Source organism: Brachyhypopomus gauderio, chromosome 3 (assembly GCF_052324685.1).
Source record: "Brachyhypopomus gauderio isolate BG-103 chromosome 3, BGAUD_0.2, whole genome shotgun sequence".
Lineage (NCBI taxonomy): Eukaryota > Metazoa > Chordata > Actinopteri > Gymnotiformes > Hypopomidae > Brachyhypopomus > Brachyhypopomus gauderio.
The window spans coordinates 28,596,075-28,613,343 of NC_135213.1; the positions used below are offsets into that span (position 1 = coordinate 28,596,075).

The 17,269-nt window shown below is 45.2% G+C and overlaps 1 protein-coding gene across 1 annotated transcript in view; it reads left to right on the top strand.

Annotated features, from left to right (window-relative positions):
- The window catches only part of LOC143510981 (rho-related GTP-binding protein RhoN-like), a 31,597-nt gene that overhangs the window by 7,127 nt on the left and 7,201 nt on the right, over nucleotides 1-17,269 (top strand). Inside the window, exon 3 of the mRNA XM_077000924.1 lies at nucleotides 13,376-13,485. Coding sequence (XP_076857039.1) covers nucleotides 13,376-13,485 — 110 coding nt within the window. The remainder of the gene's footprint in view (nucleotides 1-13,375; nucleotides 13,486-17,269) is intronic.

Sequence of the window (17,269 nt, forward strand, 5' to 3'; positions counted from 1 at the left end):
TTGGAGGAAGGGACGTTGTGGGTGGTGGTGTAAGGGGTGTGGATATATGTGGTGTGGATGTAGGTGTGGATGTAGGTGGTGCGGTGTAGGGGTTTGGATGTAGGTGGTGTGGGTTTAGGTGGTGCGGTGTAGGGGTTTGGATGTAGGTGTGGATGTAGGTGGTGCGGTGTAGGGGTTTGGATGTAGGTATGGATGTAGGTGATGTGGGTTTAGGTGGTGCGGTGTAGGGGTGTGGATGTAGGTGGTGCGGTGTAGGGGTGTGGATGTAGGTGTGGATGTAGATGGTGCGGTGTAGGGGTGTGGATGTAGGTGGTGCGGTGTAGGGGTGTGGATGTAGGTGGTGCGGTGTAGTCAATGCACCAGGCCCTGAAGTGTAGCCCCACTGGTCATCTGTTCATGGTCTCTTTACAACCCAAAGAGCATAAAATCAATACTGCACTCCCATCCCTCCTAAGGCAGCACGCCACATAGGGCATTAGCCTCCTTACAACTCCTGGTCCCACACACACACACACACACACACACACACACACACAGAAATCCAACATCCCACCCTTTACTTCAGTGCTCAATATTAATCATCATCCCCTCCCCCTGCGTAAGAGGTTCTCAGAACCCCACAGGGGATGGTTGGCGTGACTCCTACTGTCAAACCACACACTCTCTCACACTCACACACACACCCACTCACACACACACCCACACACACACATACATACGGTAATCTGACTGATGGCTGTGTACCCTGTGTATCCTTATTTTCATCTATTATTCAGCTAGGTGTGCAGTGAAAAGACTTCCTTCAAGCCTAAGCACTGATCTAAGATCAGTTTTGCCATATAAGAAGCCTGCACTCAGGCCCAAGCACTGATCTCAGATCATATTAAATCGTAAACTGTAAATGACAAACTGGTGGAATCAGCAAAATTTTCTCCTCCCTCAAATTCTGTGTGTGTGTGTGAGAAAGTTTGCAGTCTTGTAGTATTCGGAAGTGCACTGAGAAACAGACGTGGTGTAGAAGAGCAGAGAGGATGATGGGACTGCTGCCACGCCCCCACCATACCGAAAGTGCTGACCCCCCCCCCCCCCGACAGTGCTGAACCCCCCCCCCCCCCCCCCCCGACAGTGCTGAACCCCCCCGACAGTGCTGACCCCCCCCCCCCCCCCCCCCGACAGTGCTGAGGTTCTGCAGTAGTCTGTTGTCCAGAAGCGTTTTTTCTCTGCCTCTGATACATCATGTGTTACACGAGAGCCTTTCAGCACTAATTCAGTTCAGTTACTGGGTTTGTGCAAAAATGTGAACAGACTGCTAGTGTAACTGATTCAAAACCTGAATGGAAGGAAGATTTGAAGGACTTTACAAGTTCCAGACGTTTTAAAAGAGCCCAGACGTTCTCTCGGGCTGTATGTAAGAATGTGTGGCCAGGATTTTAGAAGGATTTATTCATTTACTTATTTATTTGAGCCTCATTATTAAAACAGCCAAGTGTGTGAGGTTGTCCAGTTTGTTACTGGGATCATTGAAGTGTGTGAGGTTGTCCATGTTGTTACTGGAATCGGTAAAATGTGTGAGGTTGTCCATGTTGTTACTGAGATCGCTGAAGTGTGTGAGGTTGTCCATGTTGTTACTGGGATCGCTGAAGAGTGTGAGGTTGTCCATGTTGTTACTGGGATTTCTGAAGTGTGTGAGGTTGTCCATGTTGCTACTGGGATTGCTGAAGTGTGTGAGGTTGTCCATGTTGTTACTGGGATTGCTGAAGTGTGTGAGGTTGTCCATGTTGTTACTGGGATTGCTGAAGTGTGTGAGGTTGTCCATATTGTTACTGGGATTGCTGAAGAGTGGATTTCTGTAACTGCGTTTGTGCTGAAGGCTGCAGCTGTGTTTATGAATACTCTCTTTCGCTCTCTTGAATTCTGTCTTTGGCTCGACAGAACAGTTTGGCTCTTAAAACCAGAGTCCAATTACATATACCACACCACAACCACACACACCCCAACCACACACACCCCAACAACACACACCACAACCACACACACCCCAACAACACACACCACAACCACACACACCCCAACCACACACACCCCAACCACACACACCACAACCACACACACCCCAACCACACACACCACAACCACACACACCCCAACAACACACACTCCAACCACACACACCACAACCACACACACCACAACAACACACACTCCAACCACACACACCACAACCACACACACCACAACAACACACACTCCAACCACACACACCCCAACCACACACACTCCAACCACATACTCACACATTACAGGGAAATGGGGTGGTCTCTTACACACATTACAGGGAGAAGAATGTTCTCTTTCAGTTGAAAAATATTCAGGTTGTAGTTTTAAATACCCAAGCAGAGTACAGGAGAACTCCTTTAAGGCAAGAACTAATTTCACACAGACTGATACAGGCACGCCCAACACACACACACACACACCGCACACACACCTCATACCAGTGCTGATTTTTTTTCATTACTAGGAGACTGAAGCATTAAAGGGGGAGTGAGGGAGAGGCAGCTCTGAGGCCTCCGCACACTTTACATAGTAAAGGGATGGAGAGGGATGGAGAGGACTGGGCGATGGGGTTCACAGTCACGGGGCTGCCCATGCATATGATCATCTCAACACATTATTTTATGGTAATATGACCAGTGAAGACAACCCCTCACCTCCTCACCCTCACCCCTCTCTCACCCCCTCACTCCCCCTATTTCTCCTCACTCATACTACCCCTCTCTCCCTCTCTCATTCCCCTTCTCCTTTCCCTTCTTTTCCCTTTCATTCCCTCCCTCTCTCTACCAGACTCCTCAGCGTCTGTCTGCTTTGAAAGTGCACTGTTTTGATCTGCTGTACATAGCTTAATTTCAATTTAAATTTTTTTATAGGCTTTTTGCTTGAAGCAGGTAAACAGTCCTGCTTTTTGGAAGAATGGTTTTATGTAAGGGTTGTTGATTAAAAAAAAAGTAAATAAATAAATAAATAAATAAAATTGAGGACTTTGAGGTGAGGAAAGAATCAAAAATTTTTGTGCAGATGTTATAATTCAATACTGAAACAGAAACCATATAAGTAAAGTTAATTGTAAATGCCAGTTTCTTGTTCTTAATTTATATCTTTAAACTGTGGAAGACACTTAGAATGAAACACTAATATGCTGTATTACAGGAGACCAACCTGTTTAATCGCCGGATGGGTGTAATGCGCTGGCAAGATGGATAATGTTTATAATTGCTGCATTCATAATATTTATTGCATTGGACAATAATGTAACACCCTGTCAGTTACTAGATGTGCCTGCAGTAGTTTTACAGTTAGCACGAGGAAGCCACGGGGTAAAAATGTTGAATATTTGTGGAATTTCAACGGCTGAGAAATCTCAGTAGGAGGAAATAGGCAGCACACTCACGGCATGCTTGAACAAGACAGTAATTTGACAGATAAGCAAAAGAGATGGGGACGCGACGTGAAAGTTGGTGTCCAAAATAAGGTGCTTCGGTTTTTATTTTTAGGAGAGAAAGTCAGTTTTACTTTATCTAAAAACTCAGCTCCATGTTACTGAATGAACTTCGGTAATATGGACGGATAACCTACTGTGACACGTAGAACAAAATGAAAAAAAGAACTTATTTAGACTTACATGTTAAGAAGCAAATGGTTAGATTACATTTGCTGTCAGTTTAAAAAACATTGTTTAAAAAATGTTAAGTTCTCCAAGAGCTGCTAGGGCTCCTCACCCTCAGAGTTCCCTGAGCAAACATGCCCAATAAATTCACCGCTGGGGATTTTTCTGTGTGCACTGCGTCATGGTAATTTTGCTGTAACCTTATATGAAATTGCGTAACGTAAGAGCCTCGGTAATCTCTTACATGTCTCTTTCACGCTAGTGGAGCGAGACATGGTGTTCTTTGGTCTCTCGTACCCCAGGGCGAACAGGTGTAATCTTACCGATGGACTCGTTCCCACACTTTCCTGTTCCTCTCTGCGGTTTTTGCCTGTGCATAGAGGAATCGAGTAAGCCACTTTTGATGGGTTTGATCACTATGTTTTTGACCATCCAAATGATTAAATCATTAACACTGCTGTGTTTGTATGATGTCCTTTAAGAAAGCTGAGTTAATATTGCGAAGTCAATAAAGACAATACATCAAAGCCAAATATACCCTCAAGAAATAATGGCATCTTGACATAATGGTGACATGCGCATGTGTAGAAGCCCTTCGCAGGCCCTCGACAGGGTGCAGACAGAGTGATCCTTCCTTCAGGGTTTGGATCAGCTTCAGTGCTGGCTGTGGTATCCCATACTCACCCAGTTTTAAGAGATCAGCATTAATCCCAACAGATGTTTCCAGAGCGAAGCGACACGTCTGCCCGCAGTATTTTCGTTGCTGAACATTTTTCAGATAGTGGGTTTTAAGGTTAATGCGAGCTGCTGTTTGTGTGCTGCGTCTGTGTGACTACCTCGGTGTATACCGGAGGTCGTGGTAAAAAACAAGACATAAAAGTCTGAAGTACATTTAATGTCTTGAATTTTCAGCTGTCAGTCACTTACTATTTTCAGTCTTCCCTCACACGAATCCAATTTTACCAGGCGAAGGAGCTGAGAGGTTAGTTTAGCGAGAACAGTAGTGAGGAACGGTTGCCAAGGCGCTGGAGTGTGAACAGAGGGCAACGTCAGATAAACAAAACAAACGGGCGTGTGCAACAGAACAGCAGAACCGGGTCAGAACAGAACCTCAGCACCCACTGCTGTCATACGGCAACGCTGCCTAACAACACCTCAATGTCCGGGAAGAGACAAACAACAGTTACGCAGACAGAATTAATCTAATAGGCTGACCTTATTTAGATAAAAGGGGGGTGAGTGTGCACACAACCACTTTGAGCACATGTATTTAAGAGACTTGCAGGACCAATAACAACTGCCTCTTTGCTTGGGCGTGTTCCTCCTTACACATAAAAATTATTATGTATTTAGCACAAAGAATCATGGTCATTGAACATCAGTTGCCACAAAGTTCACCACCACTTCACTCGAGACTTTAAGGAGTTCTGATGTTTGCAGGTGTGCTTTCCTGAAGCTCAGTATGTTTCACATATAAAAAATGCCATTAAACACATTACTCACTGTAGGGTGCTGTAGTTCACTACACACATTACTCACTGTAGGGCGCTATAGTTCTTTACACACATTACTCACTGTAGGGTGCTATAGTTCACTACACACATTACTTATTGTAGGGCGCTATAGTTCACTACACACATTACTCACTGTAGGGCGCTTTAGTTCACTACACACATTACTCACTGTAGGGCGCTGTAGTTCACTACACACATTACTCACCGTAGGGTGCTGTAGTTCACTACACACATTACTCACCGTAGGGTGCTGTAGTTCACTACACACATTACTCACCGTAGGGTGCTGTGGTGGAACACCTCCCAAGATTCCTCTCATTCCCCCACAGTCACCTGAAACTCTGAGCCAACTGCTGTTGTAGAGGTAATTTCCCAGTACACACTTCAGGTTCGGAGCTAAGAACACCAGCAGCTGAAGATCTCCAGGGTAACACTGGGTAGCTGGGATGGGTATCTCCACGGTAACGCTGGGTAGCTGAGCATAGGTGACTGCCAGACACAGCAAATTAAGCAACCAAATGCATTTTGTCCTTCTACAGCTCCAGAAGAAAAAATAAGGAATAAGAGAAAGCACTGGCCCATCTTGTAGAGGGCGCTATATCTGGGCCCATCCTGTAGAGGGCGCTCTGTCTGGGCCCTTCCTGTAGAGGGCGCTATGTCTGGGCTGTCCTCCAGAAGGCACCTCTTGCCACCTCTTTCTCTCCTCTTTTATCCTTTTTCTCATCCTTTTTTCTCGTATCTCCATTGAGTGGAGCACAAAGAAGGCTTTTAGCTCTCGCACCAGGGTTGCTATGATACAGTTTCCACGGCAGGGTCTTCTCTCTCCACTTGCCCTGAGTCTGAAGAAGAGAAGCTGAAACATGTTTACCCATGTACGACAACAAATGGTGGTACAAGCGAAAGAAAGCCAATCAGTCTACGTTGTGCGGGGGCCAGACGCCTCGTAATTAGCAGGACGGTCTGGATTGTGCGGGGGGAGAGACACATCGTAATGAGCAGGACAGTTTTGGTTGTGTGGGGAGATGAGATATGTCGTAAAGAGCAGGACGATCTGGGTTGTGTGGGGGGGCGAGACACGTCGTAAAGAGCAGGACAGTCTGGGTTGTGTGGGGGGAGAGACGTCATAAAGAGCAGGACGGTCTGGGTTGTTCGGGGGGTTGAGACACGTCTTAATGGGCAGGACGGTCTGGGTTGTGGGGGGGGGGGGGGACATGTCGTAAAGAGCAAGACAATCTGGGTTGTGCGGGGGGCCGAGACACATCGTAATGAGCAGGACAGTTTTGGTTGTGTGGGGGGATGAGATATGTCAGACCCTCCAGAAAGTCGCGATGTTGCGATTTGCAACTTCAACGCAACTTCAAGCAAACCCCGCGAATTCAGGGCGGTGTTGCAACTTCAGCCAATCACCGCAACTTTCCCGCAAATTTGACCAATCACTGATGTCGTATTGATGTGACGTCGACAAACTCCCGCCTTACTTCCGTATATACATTCAAGAGGAGCAGACTGAAAGCAGCATGAGCGACGAAAATAACGGCAAAAAGATCGGGAAAAGCAGTATCCCGGTACACTACATGAAAGCGGGGATAAACTGTCCAGATCAGACCCGCGAATTGATTATCTATGGCCCCCTGGATGATATTTAATTACTATTAGAACCGGCCCGCAGGCCACAGCCGCCCGATGGTGTTTTGCACGCACAAACACTACATTCCCCACAATGCAACGGTAGCCCGCGAAGTCACTGCAGCGCACGCAAGTGGCGAGGGTCTGAGATAAAGTTTATAAGTTTAAACTTTAAACTGAGATAAAGTTTAAAGTCAGAGATAAAGTTTATTTATCTCTGATCCATATCTATGAGTTACTAGTTCGCTCTGGCGCCAACCACTGGCGATCGATCTCGATATAATACTTAATTTGTGTCCATTTTACAGGCCGCCCGGTAACAACTTACGTTCGCTAACCCCGCCCCCCCGTCAACAATTAATGTTCGCCACCCCCTCCAGGTTCAAATCTCACTTCAAGCGATCTTGAAAAGTTGGCAACCCTGAATAAATAGGTAAATAGATAATTAAAATGTACTACTAAATAGAGGAAACCATACAACATTTACTCCCTATTGTAATGTACTCACAAAAAAGCAAAAACACACCGCAACTTCCATCGCAATTTTTTTGAAAAACACCCGCAACATCAAACATTTTAGCCCGCAACAATCACAAAAAAGGCCCGCGAAATCCTGGTGGGACTGATATGTCGTAAAGAGCAGGACGATCTGGGTTGTGTGGGGGGGCAAGACACGTCGTAAAGAGCAGGACAGTCTGGGTTGTGTGGGGGGAGAGACGTCATAAAGAGCAGGACGGTCTGGGTTGTTCGGGGGGTTGAGACACGTCTTAATGAGCAGGACGGTCTGGGTTGTAGGGGGGGGGGGGGGGACATGTCGTAAAGAGCAAGACAATCTGGGTTGTGCGGGGGGTCGAGACACGTCGTAATGAGCAGGGCGGTCTGCTTTAATTACACTGTGGGCTGACACCAGTTTCCGCTTTTGCTCATGTTACAAGCCTCTTTCTGAACGCTGCCGCCATGCACAGCCCTGGCAGAAGAACACACAACTCCAGCACGATAGCAGCTTCCTGCCACAAAGAAAGAATGAAGTGTGTTCATTTCAGATGAAATGTAATTTTTTACTAGTATTTTTCTGTCACTCCTCAGAGTACTAACTACTGCAAACACGCAAACACATACACAAGAGATGCATTAGTATGGGTCAGTTGATAGCAGCTCAATTAGCACAAGCTCTGCGTGTTTAATACTGAATTAATAATTCATGAATAGCTCATTAGCTGTACGCACCCCCTCTCCTGCTTTCTGTCACTGTGGGGGTTTCAAACAATACTACATACTGACTGCTACACACACTACTACACACAATCAGGACTACTACACACACTACTATACATCCTACACATCCTGAGGACTGTCTCTGTTCAATAAAAGCAGTTGTCTGAGTGTCTGTGCATGAATATGTGTGCTTGTATACCCAGTGGTGGATGGTGCTCTGTCACTAGGGTCTGTCCTCTCTCCCCTTCCTATGGTTTGGGAAATGCTACAGTCAGCTTGGTTAGTGTTAGTGTTAGGGTTGTGGTTAGTGTTAGGATTAGTGTTAGCCTTAGTTTTGGGGTTTTGGTTAGTGTTAGCATTAGTGATAGTGTTAGCATTAGTGTTAGGGTTAGGATCTTTGGAAGTGCACAGGATTCCTGCAGGCAGTCAGCATAGCAACCACGGCATGACAACCACGGTGAGGCTATGTGGTACCTCCTGATAGCCAACGAATGGAGTCACTGACCATCTTCTAAAATGTAGCTGGACAAGCAACATGCTGTATCTGTAGTTACCAACAACACTAGGTATTAACATAAAATCACCATAGAATAATACCAAACACCACCATGAGAGCAGTGACCTGCTAGCTGCTGACAGGGCGATCACCATAGCTTAGTGGTAAACATACAGCTAAAGTTCAGACAGGGATGTTATTCTGTGGAAGGTTTTAGGTCTTGTGTGTTTATGAATGCCCAAAAGAAGTTGTGTAGTGATGGGAAGACTGCTTGTCATCGGCCTTGGTACAGCTAGTAAAGGTCTGGCTGTGTCCTATATCACTGCAAGAAAACGCTTGGTGAGATCAAGAGAAGCAGGATTGTTGGATCTGAAAGACTCTTGTAAACCCGTGGAGCTCCAGTTTCAGGCATGAAAATCAGTCACCTTTCGGCGAAATTCGCCATTTTGAAGTCGAAAAGGGTGACCTACGTGAATCGTGTAGATCCGAGGAGTTTTTTTTTGGGGGGGGGGGGGGGGGGGTCGGGGGTCGGGAGTTTATATGTATATATTTTAATTATCATATTGACCTAATAAGCAAACAGAGCACTTCCGAAATCGGCAATTCCAGCAGTTTCCGCCCAGAACCATGGAGGCCAAATAGCGCTCAATCATACGAACGTTCATGTTATTCATTTACTGCTAAGCAGGACGAGAAGCAGGACCTAGTGCTACACCGCGGACAAGTCAGAAGAGCGTACATTTACCACTACATTTACCAGATCGTACATTTCCCAGTGGATTTAATTGGGTTATTAATGGTTTCAATCGTTTTCATATTTTGCGGTAAAACAAAGTTACTGCCGTTCGCTACAGCGTTGAACACTGTCAGAAAAAGCCACAAGCTCTTGTGATAAATAGGTAGATGGGCATACTAAGTTCGCGTCAACCCCGTGTAGTTAACGGCGACATAAAATGAGAAACAAGATTTTTTTTCTAGTGTGTCTGTAGTTGTAACTGGTGAATCCAGGGACGTGTGAGGATAACATTCGCGCCAGGGCTGAAAAGGTTGAAGATGAAGTTGTAAACGCTTGTCGTTTGAGTCTACCCTGTGCTTTAGCCCATGTTAGAAAATAAAAACACGTGAACATTTTTGCCGTATTTATTGGTTCATTAAGACGTAATGGTTTTGACTAAGCCATCCGGAATGGCGAAAACAGCTTCTCGCATTTACGGATCTGGCTCGTATATTGAATCCACTGACAAGACAGTCAAAACATTTTTTTAATGGATTTTACTATATTTTACGGAGCCCGTAAGGTGACATCATGTAAAAAATAATAACGCGTGGCCACGACTTATTAACGCGTGGGAACGAGATACTAATGTCGCCTTTCACACGCGGCAACAAAGTTTATTTTTCCCAGGGATGTTCGCGAACTGACTGCCCAATGAAGGTAAACCTGGCTTTATATAAAGTAATACTTAATTATATTGTTCTTACGCGTTAATGATCTCGTTTGCACGCGTTAGTAAGTCATGGCCACGCGTTATTATATTTTTTACATGATGTCACCTTATGGGCTCCGTAATATTTGGCATCACCTGTCGCTGTATCCCCGTACACCAGCAGCCACCCCCCGTCGCCGTATCCCCATGACGTCACATGTCAATGCCCCCCACGTCAACGCCCCGTCGCCGTATCCCCATGACGTCACATGCCCCGCCCCCCGGTCTTCTCACCTTTTTAACCCCTGACCCATTTTCATGCCTGAGTTTACAATGAGAACTCCCTCACCAGCTGCTCTGGGGACCAGGGCGGGGCCAGGACGGGTTCCTCTGTTTTCCTCACCCTCTCTGAGAATAAATGTTTTCATGTGTAACGTGCTGCTGTAGATGAATGTTAATCTGCACTGTCAGCAATGATGTCTGCAATATAGGCAGAAGGTCAGTGGGACAGCGGTTTTAGAATCTAAACCATGGGTTAAAGTTCTCCGTCCCTACGACGGATTTCCGTCATTTGATTTTTTTGGGGAAAAAATCCGTCAAATCATAATAAACAACACACGCGCGTGCTATCTGTTTTGTGGCCGAAATATGATTCTCACTGGCGCTCATCAGCGCTGGATGGATGACGGCGGTGTCATTTGATTGACTTGCGGTTCATTCCGCCTTCAGATTTGCGGATGTTACGTAGAAAAGTTTTTACCCCCCTCCTGCCTGGCGTGATCGTAGCGCGCGACTCTATACATCTGCGCGAACGGCGGAGGCTACTTGCTGCGTCACATTCTTTTTGCAGTGTAGTCCGAAGCAATATGTGGTAGTATAAAGAAACACCCCTCAAAACAGGGGAATGAACATTTACCTGACCAATTGTAATGTTGCATTAGTGCTGGAATTTAGGCTAAAGTACTTTAAAATGCTTGAAAATGTAACTACTTCGTTTCACAACAAATATCTGTCTGACTGAACAGTTATTACGTTAACAAATACGAGCCTCTTGTAATTCCAGGACGAAACATGAGAGAACGTGAAGTCGTTAAGATTGGGCGTTTTGAAAATAAACCACCATTAAATAATGTGATAAAAAGCGAATTATTTCGAATCATTTCGAGTATATGTATAAATATTTAACTTAAATTTAACGTTGAGAACGCGTTGAAATGGACCTTGAAAGTGACGTACAAGTGCTTTAATTCATAATAATGTATGAACCCGGCAAACATGACTTGGTTCACTGCGCTGAAGCGCTGTGCGCGCGAAGTTACAAAACTGCGAGGCTCTCGCGCACGGGTGGAGCCACCGCGATTACGTCATTTTCGGCGTGCGGACCCTCGCGCTGCTCACGACACTCGTGCTGCGTCAAGTATAAAGGCTTAAACCAGGCTTAACATGGATGGTGTTGTTCTGTTTGTATTTAAAAGCTCTATCCAGTGGTGTTAATTTTTTGTAACATACCTACTTAAAGCATGTAATCTTACGGCTTATGTTTTTGCGATGGTGAATCTGATAAAAACAAGAGAGCTTCATACCTCTCACCAGGATTCACTAAATTTGACTTGATCTTTAAATAATTTTCTGGAAGAGGACCCCCAGATAACTCCATTATATAAACATTTATGTACATTTATTGCTCAGGTGTTCATTCTCTCTTCTCTCCTTACACAGGCTGTTTAGATAAATATACTTTATAAATGTGTTTATTGTGTAGAATTAGGCAAAAGAGGCCGTGTCCCAACTACACCACATTTTCAGTAATTGCTGGCATTGTCTTTTGCCAGGAAAAATTTTTCAGTCAAATGAAAATTTCTTGCTTTAACCCATGATCTAAACACTACAGTTCAGTGGTTTTAGTATTTGGTATAAACACTACAGTTCAGTGGTTTTAGTATTTGGTATAAACACTACAGTTCAGTAGTTTTAGTATTTGGTTTAAACACTACAGTTCAGTCGTTTTAGTATTTGGTATAAACACTACAGTTCAGTAGTTTTAGTATTTGGTTTAAACACTACAGTTCAGTCGTTTTAGTACTTAGTTTTAACACTACAGTGCTTTAGACAAACTGTGCCCTGATCAGACCTGACCAGTATGGGCGCTGTAGATAAACCAGTATGGCACTGCTGGTATGAAGCTACACACTGTGGGTGTAGAGAGCACCTCTGTCAGCAAAGCTGTGGGTCATTAAAAGCTGGCGGTGTTAGGACGTCTAATATTCCCGACATATGCCACGCCCACTCCAACCTCAGCACCATCCCTCTGCAGCATCAGTCTCCACCCGCCCTGTGAACCCATGATCACCGCAATCACCACACAACACACACAACACACACTACACACACGTCACACACTACACACAACACACACTACACACACGTCACACACAACACACACGCCGCACACAACACACACTACACACGCCACACACAACAGACACAACACACATGACACACATAACACACATGACACACACAACACACACGCCACAGACGACACACGCAGACACAACACACATGCCACACACACCACATATAACACACACGCCACACACAACACACGCCACACACGACACACACAACACACACGCCACACACAACACACACCACACATAACACACACCACACACAACACACACCACACATAACACACACCACACATAACACACACGGGCAGATCGAAGGGCAAAAATGGAAACCAGACGAAATACTGGAGAAGGCGGGAGGCCTAGCAGTGCAGGAAAGCAGCAGGGCTGGCCGGAGCTGGGCTGAGTGTGTGTGTGTGTGTGTATGCTGATGGATGGTGCACATGGTAACAGGGCAAGAATGAGGTGAAAACGGATGATGTGAGGGTGTGAGGGCGGAGCCTGGCCCTGAATATGCAAACCTGGGATACACACAACTTTAAACAACAGTGTGTGGCGTGGTGGCCATGGTTACTGTGAGACTATAACAGCTCCTCATACCAGGTTGCAGTCAAGAAGACAGATAGGACATATTAGTCCTGACGTCTCCATGGCTACCCGCACAGATGCAGGGCTAATCCTACATCGTGGTCATTAGTGTACAGGGTCAGGATTCTAATAAGTAAAACAGGCAGAGACATAGTGAACAAAAAATATAACTGAAATGTCACTAACAAACTAACTAACAAAAACACAAGATAAAGACAAGACTAACAATGGGAAGGAAGCAGACAATGAACATACCACAGTGTGTATGTGTGTGTGTGTGTGTGTGTGTGTGTGTGTGTGTGTGTGTGTGTGTAGGATCCTCGTACTATGACAATACTCAGCTGTTGGCCTATTCAGACTGAGACAATGTTCTCAACTGTGTGTGTGTGTGTGTGTGTGTGTGTGTGTGTGTGTGTGTGTGTGTGTGTTTGTAGGATCCTCCTACTATGACAACGTTCGGCCATTGGCCTATCCAGACTCAGACGCTGTTCTCATCTGCTTTGACATCAGCCGCCCAGAGACACTGGACAGCGTGCTGAAAAAGGTAAACATTCACACACACACACACACACACACACACACACACACACACACAGTCACACTCTTACAACACAACACAAATACTTAAGGTGATATATCTATTTTATTCAGAGTGCAGTACATCTGGGTTGTTATAGTTGGTGTTCAGGACGGTATGTCATCAGGATGACCTTGAAAAAAAAAGCAAATTCAACTACTTTAACGTGTAAAACAATTCAAGAAAAGAAAATACAATAATCTGCCCAATCTACCATAAACAACGCAGATATAAGAAAGACAGGTCACCCCTACAAATCCTCCAAAATAAACAACACAATAAACACTAAAAGAGCAAGAGTTTAGTCTGCTGCTGAGGACAAGACGAGCAGACCCCGACTAGCCGGCAGTCACTCTCTAAAGTCTACTGACATCAAGACTGACCAATAGGGGCTGAGCACACAGGCAGAGCAGGACAATGGTCAGACAGGGTTAGAGGAGGTTAAAGGTTGACACGTGATTACTGAATGAAAATCACTGTGGGGGTTTCAATGCTCTGAGGACTGCTACACACACTACTACACACACTCAGGACTACTACACACACTACTACACATCCTGAGGACTGTCTCTGTTCAATAAAAACAGTTGTCTGAGTGTCTGTGCATGAATGCGTGTGTTTGTATGCCCAGTGGTGGATGGTGCTCTGTCACTAGGGTCTGTCCTCTCTCCCTTTCCTGCACCCCATTCAGTCCCCCAGGGGGCTGTGGCTTCCGGTAGAGAGTACGCTGTGCGCAATTGGCTGCTGCTTCTCGCTGGTGTGTGATTGGTCGTGTAAGACTTGTACCTGTGTTAAATTTGTAAAGACTAATTAGCTTATCAGACAACCACCAGCTGATCTTTCTCCTGGTAAACCACCATCAATCATATTTGCAGCATTAGGTAAACAATGGATGTGTCACAGACCAAAGGATGTGTCTGGTAAAGGGTTCATCTAACAGGAACCACGACTGCAGAGCTAACGGAGCTGGATCCACCCTCCCTAATGATCCTACTGTGAGACGTCTGCTGCTACGTGTATTTGCTGTTAGAGCACTCATGATAGGTGGAGTAGTCTCATGATAGGTGGAGTAGTCTCATGAAAGATGGAGTAGTCTCATGATAGGTGGAGTAGTCTCATGATAGGTGGATTAGTCTCATGAAAGATGGAGAGGAGTCATGATAGGTGGAGTAGTCTCATGAAAGATGGAGTAGCCTTATGATAGGTGGAGAGGAGTCATGATAGGTGGAGTAGTCTCATGATAGGTGGAGTAGTCTCATGAAAGGTGGAGTAGTCTCATGAAAGGTGGAGTAGTCTCATGATAGGTGGAGTAGTCTCATGATAGGTGGAGAGGAGTCATGAGAGGTGGAGAGGATTCATGATAAGTGGAGAAGTCTCATGATAGATGGAGTAGTCTTATGATAGGTGGAGAGGAGTCATGATAGGTGGAGTAGTCTCATGATAGGTGGAGTAGTCTCATGAAAGGTGGAGTAGTCTCATGAAAGGTGGAGTAGTCTCATGATAGGTGGAGTAGTCTCATGATAGGTGGAGAGGAGTCATGAGAGGTGGAGAGGATTCATGATAAGTGGAGAAGTCTCATGATAGGTGGAGTAGTATCATGATAGGTGGGGAGGTGTCTCAGCTCCCTGTCTGCTTTCAAACAGTGATGACTAAAGAACCTGCTGTGGCCACAGCCACAGGGAGCTTACATCGCCCTCTGGTGGCCATGTGAACTTTGACCTTCAGTTCGATGCTTGGCTAATCTCCCTTCTGTCGCAGGGAGATGTGTTAGACATAGCATGTGACCCTAAAGGTCATGCAGATAAAGAGAAGGCAGCAGAAGGCACTCGGGCAATAGATACTTTCGACTCAACACAACACCACACAACACAACACACTGAACACAACACCACACAATACAGCACAACACTACACCCTCCCCTCAGCACACAGCTTCCATCTTTAATGTGTAATGTTGAACAAAGTTGTAATTCTCTAGTTAAGTATAATTATTTGTCTCAGTAGCTGTTACAGACTCACGACTCTGGTCTCAATGATGAAAGTTTCCCTGTCAACAAAGTTTACCAGTCACCCCACACACACTAGGACCACTCGTCCTATACCAGACTAAATCCCAAATGGAATGATCCCTATCTCTGAAATGTTAGGATAGGATTAGCAACATCCGTATGGTCTGGAAGTGAAGACGGATTTACAAACCACTGTGAGGATATGGCAACAGACCGGCTGTGCAGTTTTGTGTGTTTTACGTTGCTGTACAGCGGCTGAAGCTTCTGTTTTAGTCCTCCATACTTTCCAGATGAAATTTGACAAGGCAACATGCTACACCATAACAAAGGCAAACACAAAAAGTTCAACTTTGAAGTGTGAAGCGTGTGATAAACGGGGCAGAACTTGTCCTGAAGAAGCCATCAATCAGCCTGCAGTGCCCTGCTCATCAGACTCTACCACCACAGAATTGATGCTGGAGATACTGGGGACACTGGGCACACTGGGGACACATTTCGATGATTTTCTGAAATGTCTGATTTTGCTCCCACCACTTTACTCTGTATATGTGCTTCCTCTGCTGGTGATGCTCATGTATTCAGTAATATGAGTAATATGCCTGTTTTATTACTTGGTTTAGTTTACATCATGTTTCTATTGACAGAATCAGAAAACATTTGTCCTCATTGATGGTGAGATTAATGTGGCACAGCTGACATTCTGTAAACAGAAACATTTAAAAATCAAAATAAATAAAAAACAACTGCCCTATAAATATATTTAAACCATTATGCTGACAGCCTGCTTCTGTCAGTCAACACCAACACACTTGACTAACGTTGCCATAAAACCTGTGATCCCTCGTCCATTCAATACCAGCTGTTTGTCTCAGTGAAGGGATGTGTTTGAGGACACGATGTCCTAAAGGGGACATGAATCTGACGGGCAGCTGAACTGTATTCAGCAGCTGGTGTGCATAACTGTAGCCAGCATATCTCAAAGCAAAGTTACATCAAGATGCCTTAACAAAGTCGTTTTTCCTTCTACATGTAAAAATCATGTTTACAAAATACATAATATCTCCAGTAGGTTCTAACATACTGCACACAGGAAGTCACTTAACTGGCATTTCACTCCAAGGGTCCTTGGTATAAATACAATGGCCTTCTGAAAATCGACTCCTTTTGCCTGTCTTTGGTTCCCAGGGTGTTTACACTCAGTTACATTATATACCTGCACCCCCCCTCATCCCCCCTTCCACCCCCCCCATCTCTCGTTCCTTCACCTTCTCTCTCTTGCTTCCTCTCTTCCTCTCTCCTGTTGTATCTCTCTCTTTCTGCTCTTCTCTCCCTTTGTTCCTCTGTTTGGCTGTCATGACTCGGTCTGTCTGTGAAACACACACTGTGGATCAGATGGGCTCTGCTCTGTGTTCTCGCCTGCTCGCTGGAATAGTTAATCCTGTCCCTCTCCACGCTTTGAAAAACTATCGCACCAGGAGAAAAAGGAAGTCCCTGTCATTTTGTAGAAAGAGGTGTGTGTGTGTGTGTGTGTGTGAGAGAGAGAGAGAGAGAGAGAGAGAGAGATGGAGAGAAAGGACAATGGGTTATTTTCCCTTTGGCTTTCTACCTCACACACACACACAGCTACCTAAGACGATGACGAATTATGACGGTAACTTGAGATCTTTTTGAATAAAGGCACTTGCACCACTGTTGTACACTTCCTGTTTGGGGTTTTAAATGAAATGGTCTTGGCTTGCTGG